The sequence below is a fragment of the Ochotona curzoniae genome, unplaced genomic scaffold (assembly GCF_017591425.1).
Source record: "Ochotona curzoniae isolate NIBS_2020 unplaced genomic scaffold, NIBS_Ocur_1.0 scaffold_3890, whole genome shotgun sequence".
In the NCBI taxonomy this organism is placed as follows: domain Eukaryota; kingdom Metazoa; phylum Chordata; class Mammalia; order Lagomorpha; family Ochotonidae; genus Ochotona; species Ochotona curzoniae.
The window spans coordinates 17830229-17852442 of record NW_024467115.1 but is presented as its reverse complement, the minus strand read 5'-3'; the positions used below and the strand labels follow the sequence as shown (position 1 = coordinate 17852442).

At 38.6% G+C, this 22214-nt stretch overlaps 1 protein-coding gene across 2 annotated transcripts in view; it reads right to left on the bottom strand.

Moving 5' to 3' along the window:
* The window catches only part of PEX7 (peroxisomal biogenesis factor 7), a 77633-nt gene that overhangs the window by 29260 nt on the left and 26159 nt on the right, over positions 1-22214 (bottom strand). For both annotated transcript variants that reach the window (XM_040965170.1, XM_040965171.1), the window contains 3 exons: positions 21535-21641; positions 18686-18799; positions 17137-17192 (listed from right to left, as the gene is read on the bottom strand). In XM_040965170.1, the coding sequence (XP_040821104.1) occupies positions 17137-17192; positions 18686-18799; positions 21535-21641 (277 nt within the window). The remainder of the gene's footprint in view (positions 1-17136; positions 17193-18685; positions 18800-21534; positions 21642-22214) is intronic.

Below are 22214 nucleotides of genomic sequence, written 5' to 3'. Positions count from 1 at the left end.
AAGACTGAAGAGTGAGTGCAGGGAATTCAGTGGGTATAAAGAGGTGATAGCAGCTTACACTTATGGTAGTGACAATGATGATGAAAAGAAGTTGAGGAATTGGAGATATATGCATATTTGGGGAGAATTAATAGGATCAAGTGGTTAATGCAATAGAAGAAATGAAAGATGACTTCTAAGTTCAGCCTCTATCGCAGCACTTACAATAAAAACCTCTAGGCATTTCCTTCTTTAGAGATCCATCTCTAACAGGCACTAAGCTCCCTGAATTCAGGAGAGCTTATTATTTAGGCTGCATGCATAAAGGGGCTTACACAAGGATACACAAAGAATGTTTCATAAAGCAATGAGTAAATGTAAATCACTTAGCTGGTCTGGATATGACAAGGGCCTTAGAAGATTCAAACATACTCCAAGTGATCATAAGCTATAGTCAAGGTTGAATCCTGTGACCTAGGAGTCACTGAGAATCACTGAAATAAACTACAGGTTCAAAAATGCAGATCTGCATCAGGATCATCTGAAGGGCTTATTAAACTCAAACGCAGACTATCTGGAGAAAGGCTAGAAAATAAGACACTTTAAAAAGAGAATCTGCATTAGACATCAGTTCCTAGGTGACACTGAGGCAGCCGGCCCAATACCAACACTGTGAGACCCACACATCTGCAAGTTAGTACTGGTATAAATGGATGACATGGCGGCTCTAACCACGATCTAAAGGCAGAACTCTGGAGATGAACAAAGGCACCAGACACAAAGCACAGGCTACACAGACTTTCACAGGTGAATACGCCTGTTATTTCATATACCCAGATTTTGATTAGCTCAGCAAACCTGGCATGAAGGGCTGCTCTCATCTATGACTGTCAAAAAAGCAATAGCATAGTATCATTGTGAGGTGCAGCTTCCCAGCAGTGATGAGCACAGATGATCGCAGACTGACTTTTCCACTCTATCAGTCCCTCCTTAGCAAGAAACAAGTGGCATATCTAGCATTTTACAGTGTGCATGGTGCTTCCACATTGTCTTACACTGCCCTGGACTATTGCAAAAACTGTCAAGGTAGATTCAATAGGTACAATAATTCTCATTTTTAGCGATGAGGACAGGCTCAAGGAAATCAAGCAAGCCATAATGATACAGCTAACACAGGGCAGCCCAGAGCAAAAACTACACACATCATGTCCAGTAGGTTTTTAACTAAAATATGCTGCCATTCACTTTTCCTGTAGGCCTAGACCAGACCTAAGAATTCAGAAAATAAGTAGGAAGCTGACTCTGATTAACATCCTGAATGTTCAAAAAGGCCTCCCTCAAAGGACTTAGCAAATTCTGTAAGCCAAAGCCCATGCCAGGTCTCCATTAGTCAGTCAATTTACATTTAAAACCAATATAGTAAGGCAATTATGAGCCGGAATAAATCTGAATTCCCATGACAAGAAGTTTAGGAATCTCTTTTCCCCTGTACTATTTTATATGCACTTAAACACATCTTCACTTCACTTTTTCTCTTTTCAGATCACTCAACTGATTTTCTCCTTTTATAAACACAGACTTCCAATTTTTTGCAATGACCACCAAAGTAAAACATATGAAATCATGTACTTCTTACTTTATTGTCTAGATCATTTTGGGTGGGAAGAAAAAATTCAGAAATGTAGCCTAGCAAGGACAATTTTAAGTGTGAAACTTTTATTCACTTGAAAATTTTACAGCTGCTAGTTCATTTGTCTGCAATATTGAAAAACTGCTTTGTGTTATTGTTCAGAATAACCAACTTTAAAACAACAAAGTAGCAACTCCTTGCTAACTGAATATATGACTAACATGGGAAAAAAATAACTAAACAATCTTTAAGAATAATTTTTTTAAATAGTCACAAACATCCAAAGATCACACACTACTTACTATGAGGCTTCAAATTGTGAAAAACAGGAATGAAAAGGTAGCAAACACTTTCCATCAACTTTTTGAAGCTCTTTTATATTTTCAAATATATAAGGTTATCCACGATAAATTTCAAACTTAGGTTGCTGTGTCAAAATGAATGAATTATACTACTTCATAATTAAAACCTTCATTAGATCAGTTTCTTGAGGGGCAGACATGCCTACATGGCAATGCATACAATGCTCAGGGACCACATACCACAGAGCTAGAGTACTCTGACAAATTAAAGAAAACCATTAGGCTGATGGGAGACTTGCTCTCAGTATTGATGGCTGCAATCCAGAGATGTGGGATGACTTTCTGAAGAATGGCACATCTCAACAGGCTGCAGTAAAGGAAAAAGAAGAAAAATTCCTATATATTTGTTCATAGTTTGCTAGTAGAAACTAAAGAATAATTAAATAACGTTTGTAATTCAGTTCCAAATAAATATTTTACTAAAAGAAAACAAAATAGGAAGAAATCTCCTCCTGCAAGAATATCCATGCCTCAGTGACGACACCAGGCTCTGAGGGGCAGGTGTGATGGTCGGATGGGTTACCACTCGGGATGCCACATCCTACACTGGAGTGCCTGGTGTGAGTTCCAGCTACTCCCCTTCCAGCATTCTGCTCTCCACATGGAGGGTGATGCATCATGGCCTAAGAACTTGAGTTCCTGCTGCCTGGAGGGTTCTGCCTAATCTAACCTTTGCTGCTGTGGCATTACTAGCGGATGGAAGATTTCTCTTTCTTTGCGCGCGTGTGTGTGTGTGTGTGTGTGTGTGTGTGTGTGTGTTCTGTGGCTTCACCATTCAAATAAAAAAATCATTAACACTTTTTAATTTAAAAAATAAAAAGAATAGCCTATGTACAATTAAGCTGTGACTGACCCCAAAATGTGGCTAGCTGGAGCAAAAGTGCATTTTGCCTAAGTACTGATGGAATATACGATCAGTTGAGGCTGTTAGAACTTCAATCCATGCCAAAATACTGAAAATCCTTGCACTTACCCTTTAGCACCATGAAATGCCCCATGTCCTCATCTCTGCACCTAGGCATTTATGAGTCAACACTGGCACTGGCAGGCTGCGGGAGGTGGGCAAAGTTCATCATGGTGTTCTTTATTCCTTTACTGAACAACTCTCTCCTCAGCAGAGTAAAGAAACAGGATGGGGCTTGGAGAGAGTACAGAGACAAAGAGGGAGTACACCAAACCACTGCGCTTTCTTTTCTACTGACTGCAAGTGAAAGGCAGCAGTCTGCCGAAAAAGGAAGGGTACGGAAACGGCTCTTACGGTGAAGTGGTTTCAGTACCTTCCCTGGTCCTGCTACCCTAGGGCTCTTTGGACCCCCAGACCCTGACACTATCACTCTGTGCTGTATTTAAGCTGTACAAGTGGCTTCTGTTTTATACAAGGATACATGTGCAATGCATACTGACACATACACACGCATGCCCGAAATGATATATAAGATGGAGAAGGCTAAGGGACTCAGCTGAATTTGAAGAACTGTCATTTTTTTTTTTTAATTCTCTGTACTGCTCATTTCCTTAAGTCAAATCTCTACGAATTTAATTTCACAATGCTTACTACTGCCATATTCCCACCGAGGGTTTCTAGATGGACTTCAAGGGGGAAGTGATTTATCTCTGACATCTTAGGCGACACATTAAACCTCTACAGCCTTCTGCAGTTGAGCTAAATAAACAGGTTCAGTGTGTGTGCAAGTACTCAGAGAAGCAGTGAGTGAGGTTTTCTGCTCAGTTAGCAGTAAAAAACACAAGAAACTGTAATTGCTAGGTTAGAATCAAGACTCACACCATGCAACAGACGCTTCTTGTAACACCCCCTCATCAACCCTTCACCCCAGGTTCACCTTAGATTTTTTAGTTGTTTCTTCTGATAATTTGCTCTTTTTCTAACTTCATTTTCAAATATTACTTTCAAATACTCATTTCAAATATTACTTTCTGTTATGAAAAATGCGGTAAAGCAACATCATCTACATTAGAAAATACAAATACTGTGTACTCAACAAAATTCACTCAGCCGCCTTCCTGAAACCGTACAATAGAATGTTAAAAAAAAAAAAACTAAAACGCAAATTAACTGACAAAATCCATCAATTTTCTGTTGGAACTAATCAGCACAATTCAATGTTCAAAGCAACAACTTACCCGGTATTAAGCGAAGGCTTAACATTCCTCACTCCTGTTAGATTTATCTATCTATTCATGGGCTTGCATTACATTGCGAATTAGACATGCATTTGGCTTGACTCTTAAAGAAAAAATGTAGCACTAAATAGTGCCGAAATGTTCTGCAGTTATAAATCAAGCTATTTAACATCAGAAGTCATACAAGATGTTTTCTAATTAATGCAGGTTGTTTACTTTTATAGGAAATTATTTCCATTTTCACCTGACATTTAACTTACAAAATAACATTTAACTTCATGAGAAGATCTTTCTTGTATAACAATAAGTAATACAAGACTTTTTTTCCATACAAACAAGTGGGAAAACTCTTTACAGACATATTACAAAACTAACTCATCACCAAACCTAGGAGTTACTGCTTCATTCCCTTAACCCACAGTTACACAAAGTTTAGAGATTAGTATGCTGCATATTACAAAGGATTCCAGGAAAAAAATAGAAAAGTCTACCTGTAACTGTAGTTCACAATCAGGATACCCAAACTACAATCCCAAGGTTATTATTATGTGACAGAATCTTCCATGTCATTGGTATTGACTTAAACATAATAAAACAGTCAATATTTCTCTTTGTAAAACATTTTCCTATCTAAACATGGCTTTCCACTTCGAAATTAGTCTTACTAATGACTGTTTTCTCATTAGTGAAGTAAACCATAATAAAATACAATCATTTGCAAAGCTTTTATATCCAAAGTGACGACAGGGCATAGTAATTTTCCACATAATCCAAATTCACTCACATCTATAAACACTAATTGTTGTACATCCATGTCCCAGGAATGAAACAACAAAACAGGTGAATGCTATCCTATAAGCAGGTTATGTGTTTCATTAACACAATAAATACTGAATATACTAGAATGTCATTACAAGAATTAGACAGATACAGGAAGTTTCATCGCTCTGAAAAAGGAAAACTAAAGATGACTACATTGAGATGCTTTCCTGATGTCAGTGGTAAAGTCTGGCAAACCCATGCCATGATGTGAAAAATGGGATAGAGTTACAAAGACATTGTCTATCTAAACTCTCTGAAAGGCATGGAACTCAATACATCTTCCGTCACTTTAAGAATTCAATCACAGGCCCGGCATGATAGCATAGTGGTTAAAGTCCTCGCTTTGCACATGCCAGAATCTAATATGAGCACCGGTTCTAATCCCAACAGCCCTGCTTCCCATCCAGCTCCCTGCTTGTGGCCTGGGAAAGCAGTCGAGGAGGGCCCAAAGCCTTGGGACCCTGCAGCCGCATTGAGAGACCACAAAGAGCTCTGGGCTCCTAGCTTCAGATTGGCTCAGCTCCAGCCATTGCAGTCACTTGGGGAGTGAATCATCGGATGGAAGATCTTCCTGTCTCTCCTCCTCTATGTATATCCTACTTTCCAATCAAAATAAATAAATCTTTAAAAAAAAAGAATTCAATCACAGTTTCTGCAAATATTAACACGTATTATCCTGAGTTACAAGATTTCTTGTGTTTTTGATGTGCAAATGTAAAACAACTGTCTTGAAAAAGGAGGTGCAGTGGTCACTGGGAGGTGTATGGACACTCACAGCCACATCGCTCACCTGTTTACTCTGACTGACCTTTTTTCTGGGTAAGGGGGAGTGGGTGAAGTTGAAAGGGAGGTTTGGGAGGCAGAGTACATATTCAGCTATACTATGTGTTTACTTTGGCTGACCTTTTTTTATGGGGAAGGGGAAGAAAAAGAATGATCTGCCTGTGGAAAATCTCTGTGCTAATAAACATAAGGATCAAAAAGCCCATCAACCACACCAAAGTTAAGACACTTACTATATGAAGGCAGATGCCGTGAGGGGAAAGGTGACAAAGATAAAAAGTATTTCTGTATTTGTTGCTGCTGTTAAGATTCTCAGTTGGCTACAATCCAATCAAAGATCATTTTTCTCTCCATGGCAAACCAGCCATGCACCTTATTCCATAACTAAATATTACACATATATTTATTAGAAGGCATTACAAACATTCTCATCGTCTTATTTTTGCAGGAATAAATACAGTTCCTGTTTTTTTTTTAATGTTCAGCCTTAAAAACATTTTAAAAAAAAGATAATGAACACTCAATAACTATCTAGTTTTTTCACTGTTAAAATTTCACTGTTTATTTTTTCTTCCTCTTCACATACTTACATAATTTTTAATGATTTATTTCTTTATTTGAAAATCAGTTACACAGAGAAAAAGAGAGACACAGATTTTTTTTATTCACTGGTTCACTACCCAGAAGGCCACAATGGCCAGGCCAAAGCCAGGAGCAAGGGATTTCTACTGGATCTCTCACATGGGATCTAATGACCCAAGCTCTTCGCCAATCTTCTACTGTTTTTCCAAGGCTATTAGCAGGGAGCTGGGTTCAAGTGGAAAAGCCAGAACAAGAACTGGCAATCATCTGGGATGCTGTCATTTCAGGCAGTCAGTGAATTTAGTACTACTATACCACAGCACCAAACCCAAAGTAAAATATTTTTGCAGAGCCATTTAAAAATAAAGCATAGATATCGTGACTCTGCAGTCTTTGTGATATTACTGAGTTTTAGCAATTCTGACCATGATTAAAAGAATGTATAATGATACGGTACTATGCATAATGTTTGAAGAATATATGTTCAAGTATACACGGGATTAAAAAAGAGAAAGAAAATAAACTGTGTCCCTGATATGGGCAGGGAACTACAAGAGGCCTCAACCTATGTTGAGATTTCAGCTCCTTACAACATATCTTGGGACTGGCATTATGGTATAGCTACACCACCTGCTACAACAACTTCCCGTGTGAGAATTGGTTAAAGTCCCTGGTGCTCCACTTCTGGTCCAGCTCTCTGCTGACGCACCTGATAAAGCAGCAAAAGATGTCCCAAATGCTTGGCTCCCTGCTATCCACATGGGAGATCTAGATGACGTTTCAGGTTCCTGGCTTGAGCCTGTCCATTCAGGCCCTTTGGGAACTAAAACAACAGGTAGAAGATTTCTTTCTCTCTCCTCCTCCTCCTATTCTGTAACTCTGCATTTCAAATAAATAAATAAATATTTTAAAAAAATTTTAAAGAGCAAAAAGGATAAAAGAGAACAATGCATCTCCTGACTAGGAAAAAAAAGCCTCAGGGAAATGTGATTGTATTAAGAAATTAAGCATAACTAAATTAAATTTTACATTAAGTAAATAAAAAATTTTATAAAGATTTATTTATCTTTATTGCAAAGTCAGATATACAGAGAGAAGGAGAGACAGAGAGGAAGATCTTCTGGCCAATGATTCACTCGCCAAGTGGCTGCAATGGCTAGAGCTTAGCTGATCCGAAGCCAGGAACCAGGAGCTTCTTCCATGCGGGTGGAGGGTCCCAAGGCTTGGGGCCATCTTCGACTGCTTTCCCAGGCCACAAGCAGGGAGTTGGATGGGAAGCAGGGCTGCTGGGATTATAACCAGTGCCTATATGGGATCCTGGCACATTCAAGGTAAGGACTTGAGCCGATAGGCTAAACAAACATATAAACACTATACAGTAATTTCAGGGAAAATATTCAAAATAGGTTGCAATGAAGCAGAAATGGTCACCTGGTTAAGGATTTGAATAAAATGCCTCCAATATTCAACTCCACATTATGTGATCACTGATCTGGTTGATGCAGCACCACATTTATGAACCTCACCTCCCCTACCTCACCCTCACAGTGCGATAAAAATGTCCACGGCAAGCCGCCTGAAGCAGTTTAAGCAATATAGTTATCTTACTAATGGGTAGAGCCAGTTAAAGTATAAATGATTAATATCCAACTATACCCAGACAAAATGGGAAATGCATTACCAAGTATTCTCATTCAAAATGCCTGCCCTTGTTTTGAGCCCTTATTACATGTCAAGAGCATTTATAGGCACTACCTCATTTAACCTGCTGAAAACTGCCTTCTGTAGGTGTCATTTCCCAGGTTTCTTGGCTAGTGAACAGGGGAGGCAGCTTTTCACTCCAAGTTTGATTCAAAGGGCCACATGCTCACCTAACCTGGCAACTGAGCTTGCCTCCGGCCTCTAGAGAGTGAGGGACATGTAGGGACAGAGCTGACTTTAGGTAACTTTCTATCCTACTTTGTGCTTCTGTTCCAAACGCAAGGTGAAGGCAACAACAAAAGCCCAGGCTGGGACCTCTGGTCTGCTTTTCATTGCCACAACACAAAAATGATTAGTTTACCTTAGAAGGCTAATGCTGTGGTGGACCTCAAATCCAAGGGAACCATCTTCTGTCGCCATCTATTCTGCCATTAATAAGGACAGCAGAATACTAGTACCTAGTGCTTAGAATGTCCCAGCCGACAAGTGCACTAACTCATCACAACAATCCAATGCAGCAGGTGCTGTTGTTCTCTCCATCTTGTGGATGAGCCACATGGTTTTTAAATAACTTGTTCAGAATTCTTATTGAAACAGTAGAAGGCAGTCTGGCTCCAGTCTGTGGATGAGCCACATGGTTTTTAAATAACTTGTTCAGAATTCTTATTGAAACAGTAGAAGGCAGTCTGGCTCCAGTCTGTGATCCTCACTGCTGTGATCCTCGGGAATGAGTCAGGCCCTAAGAACTCCACTGAATATGTGCCTGCTATGACTCCATAGCTTGCATCTATGACTACAGAATCTCGCATTCCATCAATGAAATGGACACTTTCAGGGTGCCCCAAGTGTATGTGTACTTTCCTCCACGGCTTTATTCTCATCACTTCCTCAGCAAGATACTCCAAGCTATCTATTACAATGCTTGGTATGTAACAGATATCCAAAAATATGCCCTAATGTTAAAGAAAAGTACACTTGTACAATTTTGTAACTGAAAAGTAGTTAAGCAACTGAGTTGAAAACAATGGTTGCTGGTATAGGTAAAGTCATTCTCCCATCATACAAACTATGGATGACTACAGTGAGGCATCACTAAAATTAAAATTCATTCTTTTTTCACATAAAAATCTTTAAGAAATGAAGTAGTTGATCTGACTCATGATTAAAAAAATACCATCCACTAAAAACGTTTGAAAGGTTAGAATATTTATAAAAGTATCATGAAACCAAAGAATATTATGCTAGTTGAGGCTAACTTGATCATTTTAGCGTTATCAATTTATGAAAGTTATATCTTCAGAAGTCTGAGAAGCATTTACTAAACTGAGGAAATAACTGTTTCTCTCCATTAAGGAACGATGTAGCAAACACAGCTTACACCTCTGTTTGGCTGCTACGTCTCTATATTTTGCTGATTTCTGATTGTGTATCAGATGTCCTGATATGAAAACCAAAACAGCCATCCAGAACTCAACTTGTTGCTCATGTATGCTTATTAAAGCCAATATGGCTTGGCAAGAAAAACAAGTAAACTAAGGAAAAATACACCAGGACAATGCGCTGCAATTAGGATACCGACATTCATAAAAGAATGGAAATAATTTGCTATAAAACATTTTGGATTCAGTATCAACTTGAGTGAAATTGGTATGCAGTACATTGCTCATTAGCAAAAGGAAGTTCTGATATTTCTCATAAAGGATATCCTTAACAAAACCATACTAAAAAATATAAAATGTCATGTTCTAGATTACATTTCAGATTTTCATTACTCAGTGAAGCATAATGAGCTGCTAAATAAGAACTCAAAGCTTCTTCCTCTACTAGATATGATACACATCCACACAAAAAAGACGCTAAATTTGCATTTCCTAACACTAACACACCCATGGATCATCAATTTTGATATCATCCACCAAATGAATTATGCCAGAATGAAACTTTTAAAGGTTAAAAAACTAAGGACTGGTGTTGTGGCAAAATAGCCTAAAACACCAGCATCCTGTATAAACACATCTGGGTTGTGCCACTTTGAGTCAGCTCCTGATACATGTGCCTAGGAAAGCAAAAGAGGATGGCTCAAGCTGGCTCCTGCCACCCATGAGGGAGACTCAGATGGTATATTCCAGTCTCTTGGCTTTGGCCTGGCCCAGTCCCAGTCATTGCAGCCATGTGGGGGAGTGAGCCAGCTGATAGAAAACCTCTCTCTGTGTAATCTGACTTTCCAACAAATCTTTTTTTAAAAGTTTAAAAAACTAAAGAAAATGTAACTATGGGCACTTATATTGGAGGCCCGCATTATACAGAGTAGCTATCCAGAGCTTAGCAATGATAGCTTTGCAATTATCAGTGCTAAAAACTAACCAGGTTACTGCAGGTCTCATACGTTAAATCTCTTTTCTTCTTGCTAAAATCATTCTTCTAGCACTAAAACCAACACCAACCCAATCAAGCGTAAAATGCTTCAGCAGATAAATTTAACTCACATCACATGGGATAAAATCCTATCCAAAACATACCTTTTCTGACCTCTGTCATCTATGGTCAGTACACACAAATAATGAGAAACTGGATTCACACAAGTCATTAATGCAATTAAAGTCTTGTCAGCAAATTGCTGAGTTACAGATATCCAAGTTCATATACATAATACACTCAAAAATGAAAGTTTTTTCAAATGATTTTATTTCGTTTTTAATTTATATTCCTTCTCATAAGTGATAATCTAATATTGGAATGGACAATTTCAAGTTATGCTTTGTATGGAGGCAAAACAGTACTTTAGTAGCTATAATGAGTTAAAATTAACATTGCATTTCTGAAAATAAGACGATGTTGCTCTATAGACCCTGTCAAGGTTAAAAAAGTTTTGTACTCCATATTTGGAAAATGTTTACTGCTTTTTCAGAACTGGACTTATTTGATGAGTGACTATGTCACCATTATTGGATAGATAAAAAATAAGCAAGACCAGCAGGAAATAAGTTCAGTATGAGATGGTGCCAGATGGACACTTAGGGCCACATCCAGCATGTTCATACAGCTGGGGGCTGTGAGTTCTTACTCATTTTGTAAAATCAGAAGACAGCAAAGGCAAAGGGAACCTGTGGAGCTTAATGGGAAGGAGGGGAAGTCCATGACACAGTACAAAGAGAAAGGGGTCAGATCACAAGCACAGAAAGTGCAATTCCTGGGACAGGAAATTTCTAAAAGTGTGATCAGCAGTGTAACAAGGCTTAGTATGGCAAATGTTGACACTGCTGGGTTTAGGTACAGTAGAGATCACTAATGGCTTTGTCAGAGCAATTTGGGTAGAGCAATCAGGAGCTTGAAGCCAGGAGTGGGGGGTGGGCTTAACCCTAAGTGCCTGAGCCTATAAGTGTCCAAGGGTCTAATGCATTAGAGCAGAACATTTTAAATAATCACTTATATTAATTATATTTTATTAAATTTAAAATTAATATAATAACATTTTGATGGATAAATTGGTATTCAGAAACATTTGATTCAATCTGAAAGCAATTTCTAGGCTAGTGGTTTTCCTTCTCACCCCCCCTTTTTTTTCCTACACAAAAAGTCCTGAGTAAGCATAATGATTGCCAAGGAATCATAATCAATCATAAATGAATTGTGCAGTGCAAAATCATTTCCAAAGAAAAGCATAAAAATCTTTTCCACATAATTGACCCTATTTAATCAGTGATGTGCATCCATTTTGTAGGCCCCAATAATATATGGTTAGACTTCCATGGCAGAGAATCCTGGGACAGCGAGGAGTTGAGAAAGGCCCCTGCAAAAAAGAAACTGAAGCAAACAGTCCAAGCATGGTTTAAAAAGGAGAGAAGCCAAAGAGAAACACATAATAAAGGAAGACATGCAGGCAAGCAGAAAACTCAGGAGTTACAGGCTAATAGAGGGAGAAGAAGCAAATGCAGGGAGCAAAGTCCTGGTTACACAGGAGAACAAGGGATCAAGAGTGCTCGCATCCAAGCACTGCAATTAGGAGCAATGAAGAGATGCAGATTTAGACAAATGTGTAGGTGGCAACTGACACAATTTGTGCTTCATTTCCATGGTTATTTTTAAAAAGAAGTATATATATCCTTTTGCTGATATTGTAGGGAATAGGGCTCAGCAGGTGGTCTGAGACACCAGAGTTGAGAACAGTGATTAACAATCATCACACAATTTTCAAGTATGTCCCCTCTCAGCTATTACCAATTTCCATATTACATGAAACGAAACTTGGTCACTAAGTCACATAGGATAATCACCTACTCAAGCATCTTTTTTCTAACTATTTGCTAATGCTCTACTATTTGGTATGACTTCAACCATTCCATATGCTTATAAACACACAAGCTTACAAATACAGTAAGCATGTCTCAGAATCAAGAGCTAAGTCATATCTCATTAAAGAGCACTGAAAATCTATCCCCCAATCTACAGATATGTTCAGAATTCAAAAACAAAGTGAAGGCCAAGTCTTTGACAGGAAAGAAAAGAATAAAACTGTGAACCAAAAATGGTGAGGATTCTGAAGATAGTTTGGTATGCCTAAGATTTTAAAAGTAATGCAGAACACATTCAGTCATAATAAATATTCCTCAGAAAAATGTATATGCACAAAAGCAAGGTATATTTCTTTTTTTTTTTAAGAGATTTTTAAGGGTACTGAAGAATGTAGATAAAACAGGAAGTGATCAGTAGAGTCAAGATCACGATTACAATTCCAAAACCCACGTATAGGTTATCAGTAGGTCGCCTTTAGTCACAAACAACACCCAAAGAAATTTAACAAGTCCTTCAGTTGATACAATCCAAACCTCAGAAACCCAGTTAAATCAGTTAAGGAGGCTTCATGGCTCACCAGGCTAATCCCCCACCTTTAAGCAAGGGCATTCCATATGGCCACTGGTTTGTGTCTGGGCTGCTCCACTTTCAATCTACCTTCTTACTTATGGTCTGGGATGGTAGTGGAAGATGGCCCAAGTCCTTGGGATTCCCACATGGAGACCCAGAAGAAGCTCCTGGCTCCTGTCTTCTGATCAGCTTAGCTGCAGTCATTTGGGGAATGAACCAGTGGATGGAACATCTTTCCCCCTCTGCCTTTCCTTCTCTCTGCAAATCTGCCTTTCAACTAAACATAAATAAATCTTGTAAAAAAAAAATCTGTTAAGGACACTAAACATGAAATCATGAAAAGACTAACACATCATCGCTGCTTGGGCCTTCAGTGATGAGTTTCAAACACCAGGAAGGTTCTGAAATTCAACAAGATTCTGCCTCGGAACTCCCTATTGATCACCTGAGTGGCACTAGCTGGGAGTGGATCCTAACTTCCCTCTTGCTCCTGTCCAGCCCGTAGGGAGGAGCTAACGCTTCCAGGGATCCTCATCTGTTGAAGGACTGTCAGCAGTTCCTATGACACACAGCACGCTCCAAGGACTCTACCTGCTCCAAGCAAGCTGTTCTCTTCTTCTTCTTTTTTTTTTTAAGATTTATTTATTTTGATTACAAAGTCAGATATGCAGAGAGTAGGAGAGACACAGAGGAAGATCTTCCAACTGACGATTCACTCTACAAGTGACCACAACGGCCAGTGCTGCGCCGATCCGAAGCCAGGAGTCAGGAACCTCCTCCAGGTCTCCCACACAGATGCAGGATCCCACGAGCAGGGAGCTGGATGGGAAGTGGAGCAGCCGGGATTAGAACCAGGACCCATATGGGATCCTGGCACATTCAAGGCAAGGACTTTAGCCACTAGGCCACGGCACCGGGCCCTCTCTTCTTCCTTTAAATGATATTTTGCGGGCCCGGCGCGGTGGTGCAAGTGGTCAAGGTTCTCGCCTTGCATGCCCAGGATTCAATATGGGCACCAGTTCTAATCCCGGCAGCTCTACTTCCCATCCAGCTCCCTGCCTGTGGCCTGGGAAAGCAGTCAAGGACGACCCAAAGCTTTGGGACCCAGCACCCGCGTGGGAGACCCAGAAGAGGCTCCTGGCTTTGGATCGGCATAGTATCGGCCGTTGCACTCACTTGGGGAGTGAATCATCGGACGGAAGATCTTCCTCTCTGACTCTCCTCTCTGTATATCCGCCTTTCCAATAAAAAAAATAATAAAAATAAATCTTTAAATGATATTTTGCTTCCCTAAAGACTCCTGTTGCTCTTTTTTCCTCTACACTATTTCCCTTTGGTTTATCCATTCTTACGGACTTAATCATCAGTGAGTCAATGGCCTTCAAAACCATATGTAGCTTTAACCTCCAGGCAACAACCTAGCTCCACAGCTTCCATTTGAAAATGTTTTGGGTAGATAGATGGTGAGCACTGACAACTTTCCTTCTTCTCTGTCATGTTGCCTGTCTTTGGCGCCCTGGCTAAACACTAACTATGCCTTACTATTTCATAAAGACTTTTTAAATGCTTGGTTATAGTATCACTTTACTTGACAGCTGGAAACTAAAGTATGACTGCACTTCCAGATTTCCCTGCCTTCTTTCTTGTCTCAGTTGTGCAATCCAAGTAAGAGCATGTGATTTATCTCAAAGAATTGTTAAAAAAAAAATGTTCTATCAGGGCCTGGCGGGGTAGCCTAGTGGCTAAAGTCCTTGCCTTGCATGAGCTGGGATCCCATATGGCCACTGGTTCATATCTGGGATGTCCCAATTCCCACCCAGCTCCCTGCTTGTGGCCTGGGAAAACAGTCGAGGAGGGGACTCTTTACCACCATGGGAGACCCGGAGGAACCTGACTCCCGGCTTCAAATTGGCTTGGCTGTGGCCATTGTGGCTACTTGGGGAGTGAACCAGTAGATGGCAGATCTCCCTCTCTGTGTCTCTTTCTCTCTGTATATCTGCTTTTCCAATAAAAATAAATAAATCTTAAAAATGAATCAAGACAGAGCAAAAGGAACAAATAAAAACTAGAGAAAATTCAGTTCCTCAACATATCCAGGCTTCGAATTAGGAATAAGAAGAAAAGTAGCAATTCAAATTATCCACCCCCTAGTGTTCCAGATCTAAGCCTTTGCAGACAATAAGAAAAGTTCAGCAAAGAAGGACGGGAAGAACAAGAAAATGAGCTGGAATCAGTTAATACTGGTCTAAGACCAGAAAGAAACCACTCATGCTGTGAATAATGATATTGGAAAAGTATAATGTGAATTGGAATACAGATTTGAAAAAACAGAGGAGACAATGAAATAGTCTTGGAGAGCTAGAAGTTTAGGGAGAAACAGGATTAACTAGAAAGGAACAAGCATTTAGGAACATTAAATAGAGAAAAAAGCACTAGATCAGGAGTTCAAAGCAAAGAAGTAGACAACAGAAATTAAATAAAGCTAACTGAATCCAAGAAACAAACAGGCAGGGAAGAACCCACACATTTATATCAGAAATGAAAATAAAATCGCATAATGCCCAACAAAGAATATATTCACAGGAAAACAAAACTGTAGATAAGACAAAAACTAAGGAAAAGCCAATACAATGAAGAAAGTAAGCCAAAGTAATATAGAAGATAAGAAAAAGATTCCATTAATACAGAGTTGGAAGTCCTACAGACAATGAAACAATGGGTCAGAACTAAGAAATGTTATGGAAACAGCATAGGACCTGGATTTATACCCTTAAGAACTCACTGAATTCTCTAACCTGCAACAAGGAAAATAGAACTGCCACAACCACGGTCAAACAACTTACAAAAATGACAGAACACAACTAGCATCATAATTCCCAAAGAAACAACACAAAAAGCAAGGGGATTAAAAATCAAATGGTACAATCAAGGAGATTAAACATACTATAGCACTGTATACTATTTATCTCCTAGAAGAAGAGGGCAGGGTAAACAGAACTTAGAAATGTTTAGGTGATGGAAAAATGATGTATAAGAAATAATAAGCTAGAGGTGAAACAGCAATCAGAAGAAAATTCATAGCCTTAACCACTTAATAAAAGAGTAAAACTAGACTCTCAGATCGAAAACCTGAAAACAAAACAAAACAAAACAAAATAAGCTGGAAGAAAGCATCAACAAGGAAGTAAAGAGAAAAAAGTAAAAAATGCAAAACAGATCTAATACATCAAAACCTCCACCTGCTAAAGAAAAGCAGCAACACAAACCACTAGATAATTCAATCAATGGAGAAGTCACAATATAAAAATTCAGAAATGATCAGAGTGAAACCACCACTGAAAACAGAAGCAATTTAAAAGGCATAAAGCACTACACATATCTATACAAATGTGAAAAAACTACACAAAAAGGATAATTTCTATAATTGATCCATAGGAAGCTTAATGGAAGTTCCATTTTCATGATAGAATTTTTTTTTAAATTGAGAAAGAAGAAGGAATACACAAGAAGTATCATTGCAGTCAATAGCTCAGGACTCTAACAGGGCTTCCCAGACCAATCTGCCCATATGCTGTATGAACAGTTCCCAGAATTTTGAAAATGGAGGAAAATGGATTCGTTTCTCTGAATCAAGTAAAATATTATTGCAAAAGCCCCAAAAGGATACCTATTAGTATCATCTTTGAATATTGATGCAAAAGTTCTACATAAAATGTCCACAATCACAATCAAACACTGAAGTCAGGAAACTGTACACTAAGAACGAGAAGGACTTGGCCTAGGAATACCTGTCTGACTCAATCCTTTCATATAATGCACGGATGCAAGAGCTCGGAGAAGACAGGATTATTTCCACAGGTGCTAAAAAAGCTTTTAACAGAACTTTAGATTCACTCCTCATTTTTACAAAAGAATGCATATCACAGCATTGATAAAGAAATACGCTTATGTCAGTACAATTCATCTTAAAGCCAAACTAAGGGCATTTTCATTAATACCAGGAGTCTGCTCTAAAATGATTTAACATTGTAATAGAGACATTTGCTGATAAATCAGACAGGAAAACCAGGCCTTCACACAGAGCAGCTAGGCTAATCTTCGAACAGAAATAATTTATTCATATATGTGGCAGGATCGTGAAAGTAGGAAACGTCTAATACAATAACAATGGTAAACAGTCACATGTGCCCAGCTCAAACTGTTTTCATAAAAGATATTAACATATTAACTTGGTATTTTATTTCATTATAAAATATATTAAAAACACTGTACCTTACAGTAAAATCGTAAGAGCAAGAGGCCAGCACTGAAGCATGAAATGGTGAAAACTATAGAAAACAAAACAAAATGAAATCTCTTTGAACTTAGCAGTGATTATGCCATACTGCTTCCTAAGGTCATTCAATAAGCATTAGCATAGACTTCAGTTTAGTCAGGGATGTTTCTTAAAATGTTCTTCAACTTTACACACTTTAATATGAAGCAAGAATCTTTTGGTCCTTTTCATACTCATCTTAGGATAAAATTTAGTTTTATATTCTCCAAAGATCTAGCTCAACCTTTTAAAAAGTTTATCTGGAATAAAAATAGTTCCAAAATGTTGCTGTTCTAGTAAATGGAATATAATTTCACACTGGCTATACTAAAAAATGACTCTTACAAATATAAAGGCTTTCTATGTAGGATAGCACACATTTCAGTAATGACATAATCTAACAGCTTTTTGAAAACATGATTGGTACAAATACATCAAATATTTAAATGTTATGTTAAAATATCTTTAGAATAATTTTTATATAAAAAGTTAACATTTCCTTATTTCTAAGTAAAGTTAATGAAAAATATCAAGGATAAAACATGCTAACTTAAAAACAACAACAATAAAAAATGCTAACTTTAAAACAAGTAATTTCTAAATAAGTCATAAACACCCTTCAACAGGCTGCCCTTTGTAACTGTACTTCCTCAGCATTTGTCTTACCAGTACTGCAATAGTCACATATGTGTATATAACTACATCTGAACAGCCCTTTACAGTTTTGGTTGTTTTTTTGGTTTTTTTTTGTTCAAAGTATTTTCACTCTATTACTCCATTTTGTTCTCAGAACTGTTTACTTGTCAGCTACATCAAGTTGAGCACCGAATGTTGTCATGACAAACTAAAACTATGTAACCAGCATAATTTTAATAGTAACCTGAATTAGAATTTGTGAAAGAGTAATAATATCATTATTTTATTATCAGTATCAATAAGGTACTTCTCTGCCTTTAATGTTAAAACAAAATAACAGACCCCAGAGATGTCACATAATAAGACTGTGTCCATTGCCACCTGCAGAACCTGCGAGAACAACAGCTGGGAAGCTAACTCTTATCACTGTAAGGAGCATACAAACAACCACATCCTCCCCTGCAAGTTACACAGAGGAAAACTGGAAAATTTTCTGTTTCCACTATGTGTGAACATTCATATAAGGAACAAAAAGAAGTAACCATCTCTCTATACCAGTTTCAACAAGGACAAGATACCTACCTACTCAATGGAAAATGGAAATCTAATACCAACACTCAACGACTACAGCTTAAAAAAAAAAAAGCAGTGCTTAAGGAAGAACAGGAAGAACTAGCCTGAGGATGAAAGAAACATGAAAACATTAAGTCCTGAAGGTCTACCCAGTTCTAATTCCTTAAAAAAATTATTCAAATAGCTTACCTAATTTAACTTTTCAATATTAATTATCATTAATTGGACAACAAAAAATTATTTTATGTATGTTTCACTGATTGCTTATATTTTCACTCTACATATTAAAACACTTACTTTCACCCTCCTGATAGCATAGGTGTGACCAAGAAGCTCAAACGCCGGTTGTCGTACATTTCTTAAGTCCCAGCCTCTCAAACTACAATCCACTGCACCTGTGACCAGCAGATTCTGGAAAACAGTTTAGATGAAAGTGAACTGTGAATTCTGACAAACAAGCACCAATAATATCTATTTTCTGGTAACTATTTAACATGAACTCAAGAGTTACCCCTTAGAAGCTGAAAACAAGTACAAAAGAAGGGATTGCAACAGACACTATACAGCAAAAATACAACACTCAACAGAAGACACTCAATAGACTGTCTAATGTGCACTCTATGGTGCAACATTAGACAGAACAGAAAAAGGCAGAGTGCTGATAGCACTGTGGATTTTTCAGATCACCTCTGGGAGTAGGAATAAGAGATTAAAAAGTGTATCTGTCAAAAAAAAAAGTATATCTGTCAGGGCTGGGATTATAGCACAGTGGGTTAATCAGATCCAACCCTGGCTTCTTGCTACTCTGCCTCCTACCCAGTTTCTTGCTCACATGCCCAAGAAGGTAGATGATGGTCCAGGTACTTGGGAAATCTGGAATGGACTCCTAGCTTCTTCTGGCTCAGATGTGGCTGTTATAGCCATTTGTGGAATGAACCAGCACATGGAAAGTCGGCGCCTGCTTCTCTTCATCTCTCTGTCCCTTTGTCTTTCAAATAAAAGATATTTCAAAAAAATACTATCTTACAAATTAGCTAGCACACTTTTTAAAAAGGTTTAACAGGCATTGAAAATCAAGTGAACTATTATTTCAGAATATTTACAAGAGCCAAACGTATAAATTTAATTTTTCTCTTCCTCTAAACCTAAACAAATCATTGCTCCCATCTCTCTAGGGGCAAAGCCTAAAAACAAAATTTTATCAGACCTGAGAATCTGTGCCAATGGTGCCGAGGGTCCAACCAAGTCAAATGCAGAAATACCCCCAGCCAGAGTCCAAGATGACGCCCGAGTTCCTTGCTGACCAGGACAGAAGCTAGGTCCACAAAGCAGCCTACTCCATCATCCAGAGCAGACTTCCTTGGCTAGACAGGTTGGGCTTTAGTTAGCTCCTTGGAGGAAAAGTTTCTTTTGATTAAAGAATATTTTAAGGTTTATTTATTTGTTTTGAAATTCAGAGTTAATGAGAGAAAGGGAGGAAGTAAGGATAAGAGAGAAAGAGATATTCTAAGCATTGGTCTGCTCCCCAGATGGCCATAATGGCAAGCATGGGCCACGTGCCCAGGAGCCAGGAGCTTCACTTGAATCTTCCACACGGATGGCAAGGACTCACTTAGGCCATCTCCCACTGCCTTTCCCAGGCTAGTAGCAGGGAACTGGCTTGACATGGAATAGTCAAAATACAAACCAGAACCTACACAGGATGCTGGCATTACAGTCTACTTTGTCACAACACTGACTCCCTTGAAAAAAAATGTTTTTAAATTTATTTATTTGAAAGTCAGAGGTACACAGAAAAAGAGATCTTCCTTCCACTCCCCAAAGAGCCACAACAGCTGGAGCCTGAATATCGCGGCATAGAAGTTTAAGCCTCCATGTGTGCTGCTGGAATCATATGAGTACTGGTTCAAGTGCCAACAGCTCCCTGATAAAGTGCCAGGGAAAGCAATGAAAGATGGCCAAAGTGCTAGGGCTGCTGTACCCATATGGAAGATGTGGAAGAAGCTCTAAGATCCTGGCCTGGGACTGGCCCAGCTCCAGTCACTGTGACCAATTGGGGGGTAAACCAACAGATGGGAAGATCTTCCACTCTGTCTCTCCTCTTCTCTCTGTAAAGCTCTTTCAAATAAAAAGTTAAAATAGACATTTTTTTTAAAAAAGAATCTTACCAATACAGTAGAATCATTTTTTAAGATAATTAATTTACTAATAGGAAAAAAAAAGTCATCAATTTCCTGCAATTAGCAAAGCACTTCGGGTACATAAACAGAAACATTAACATATATTTCATCCATTTTACTATAAAGTTCAAATGTTCATGTAGTTAATTGGTGCTTTTGCAAAAAGCTATACTGGGTCACTGTTTTGTTACAGAAGCATGGAAACTAGAAAATCTGAAAAGGGAAAAACAAAATATAAAGTTTAAGGTCGGTATTGTGGTGCAACAAATTAAGCTGCTGCCTGAAATGGCAGGAGCCCAGCGCAAGCCCCAGCTGCTCTACTTCTGGTCTTATAATAATACACCTGGGAAAGCAGCAAAAGATGGCCTAAGTACTTGAGCCCCTGCCACCCACGTGAGAGACATGGTTAGCCCCCAGGGTCCTGGTTTCAGTCCAGCCCAACCCTAGCACTTGCAGTCCTTTAGGGAATGAATCAGTGGCTGTACCATGTCTCCTCCTCTTTCTCTGACTCTCCCTTTCAAATATATTGTTTAAAAAATGGAAAAGAAAAAGAAACATAAAATTTATAAAATGATAAAACTGCCATTTAAAAATTAAAGTTACTAACAGCTTTGCAGGCTGTGGGTAAAAGTGGTAATGAATAGAAAAGATGAACAGAGTGACATGGTTAAGACTAATCAGGAAAAAAATTACACAGATTTTAAAGCAATTTCCCAAAACAAACAAGTAAAGCTGCACTCCTGAACTTCTGAGAATTTCTGTTTCTTATTTTGCCTGTTTATGAGCACTTAAATCCAATTAATGCTAATGCAGGTCAGTCACAATCATTAATTGGAAATGAAAGGCCCTCATTTTAACTTAGTGGGTCCACAGACACAATCAAAGGCCACAGAAACAAAGACAAATACAATCTAGAACATCAACATGAGGAAGAGCAGCCACTGGGGACAAAGTCATACACCCCACCTCATTGTATTTACACCAGTCACAGCTCAGAATTTCCGCCTGGTGCGCTGGAACTACAATCCTCACTCCTGCCGTCTTCATGTCCCAAATTCTGAGAGTCTGGTCGCCTGGAAAAAAGGGAAGACATGGTCACTCTCCATCCTGGCACCTGGATGCTGAGGGACATACTGCCTTCCCTGTCAGGATTCTGCCAATTTAAAACATTTTTAGAACATTAATAATGCAGAAGAATCACCGACAGTGAGGGAGTAAAAAAAAATAAATAAAATAAGCACTGTGATACTATTCCTGATTTAATCAAAAAATCTAAATGTCACCCTGAGACAAACACAATAGTGATTACACTTCTGGTCATTCTGAGGGCAAAAGGAGTAATGAAAAGCATCAGATTCAGTAAATGCAGTTAGCACTCTGCACACACCATTCTATAAGAAACAACTCAGTAAGATTCCCTGTTAGTGTCATCAAATCTACCGAGCTAAAGCAAAGAGCTGACCTCTCACAGGAAACCCTACAGGCCAGAAGGGAATGGAGCAACATATTCCAGATTCTAAAAGCAAAAAACTGTCAGCCCAGGATAACATATCCAGCAAAGCTTTCCTTTGTCTTTGAAAATGAAATAAAATTCTCTTACAGTAAAGAAAAGTTAAAAGAATACACCTCTCTCAAACCTGCCCTAC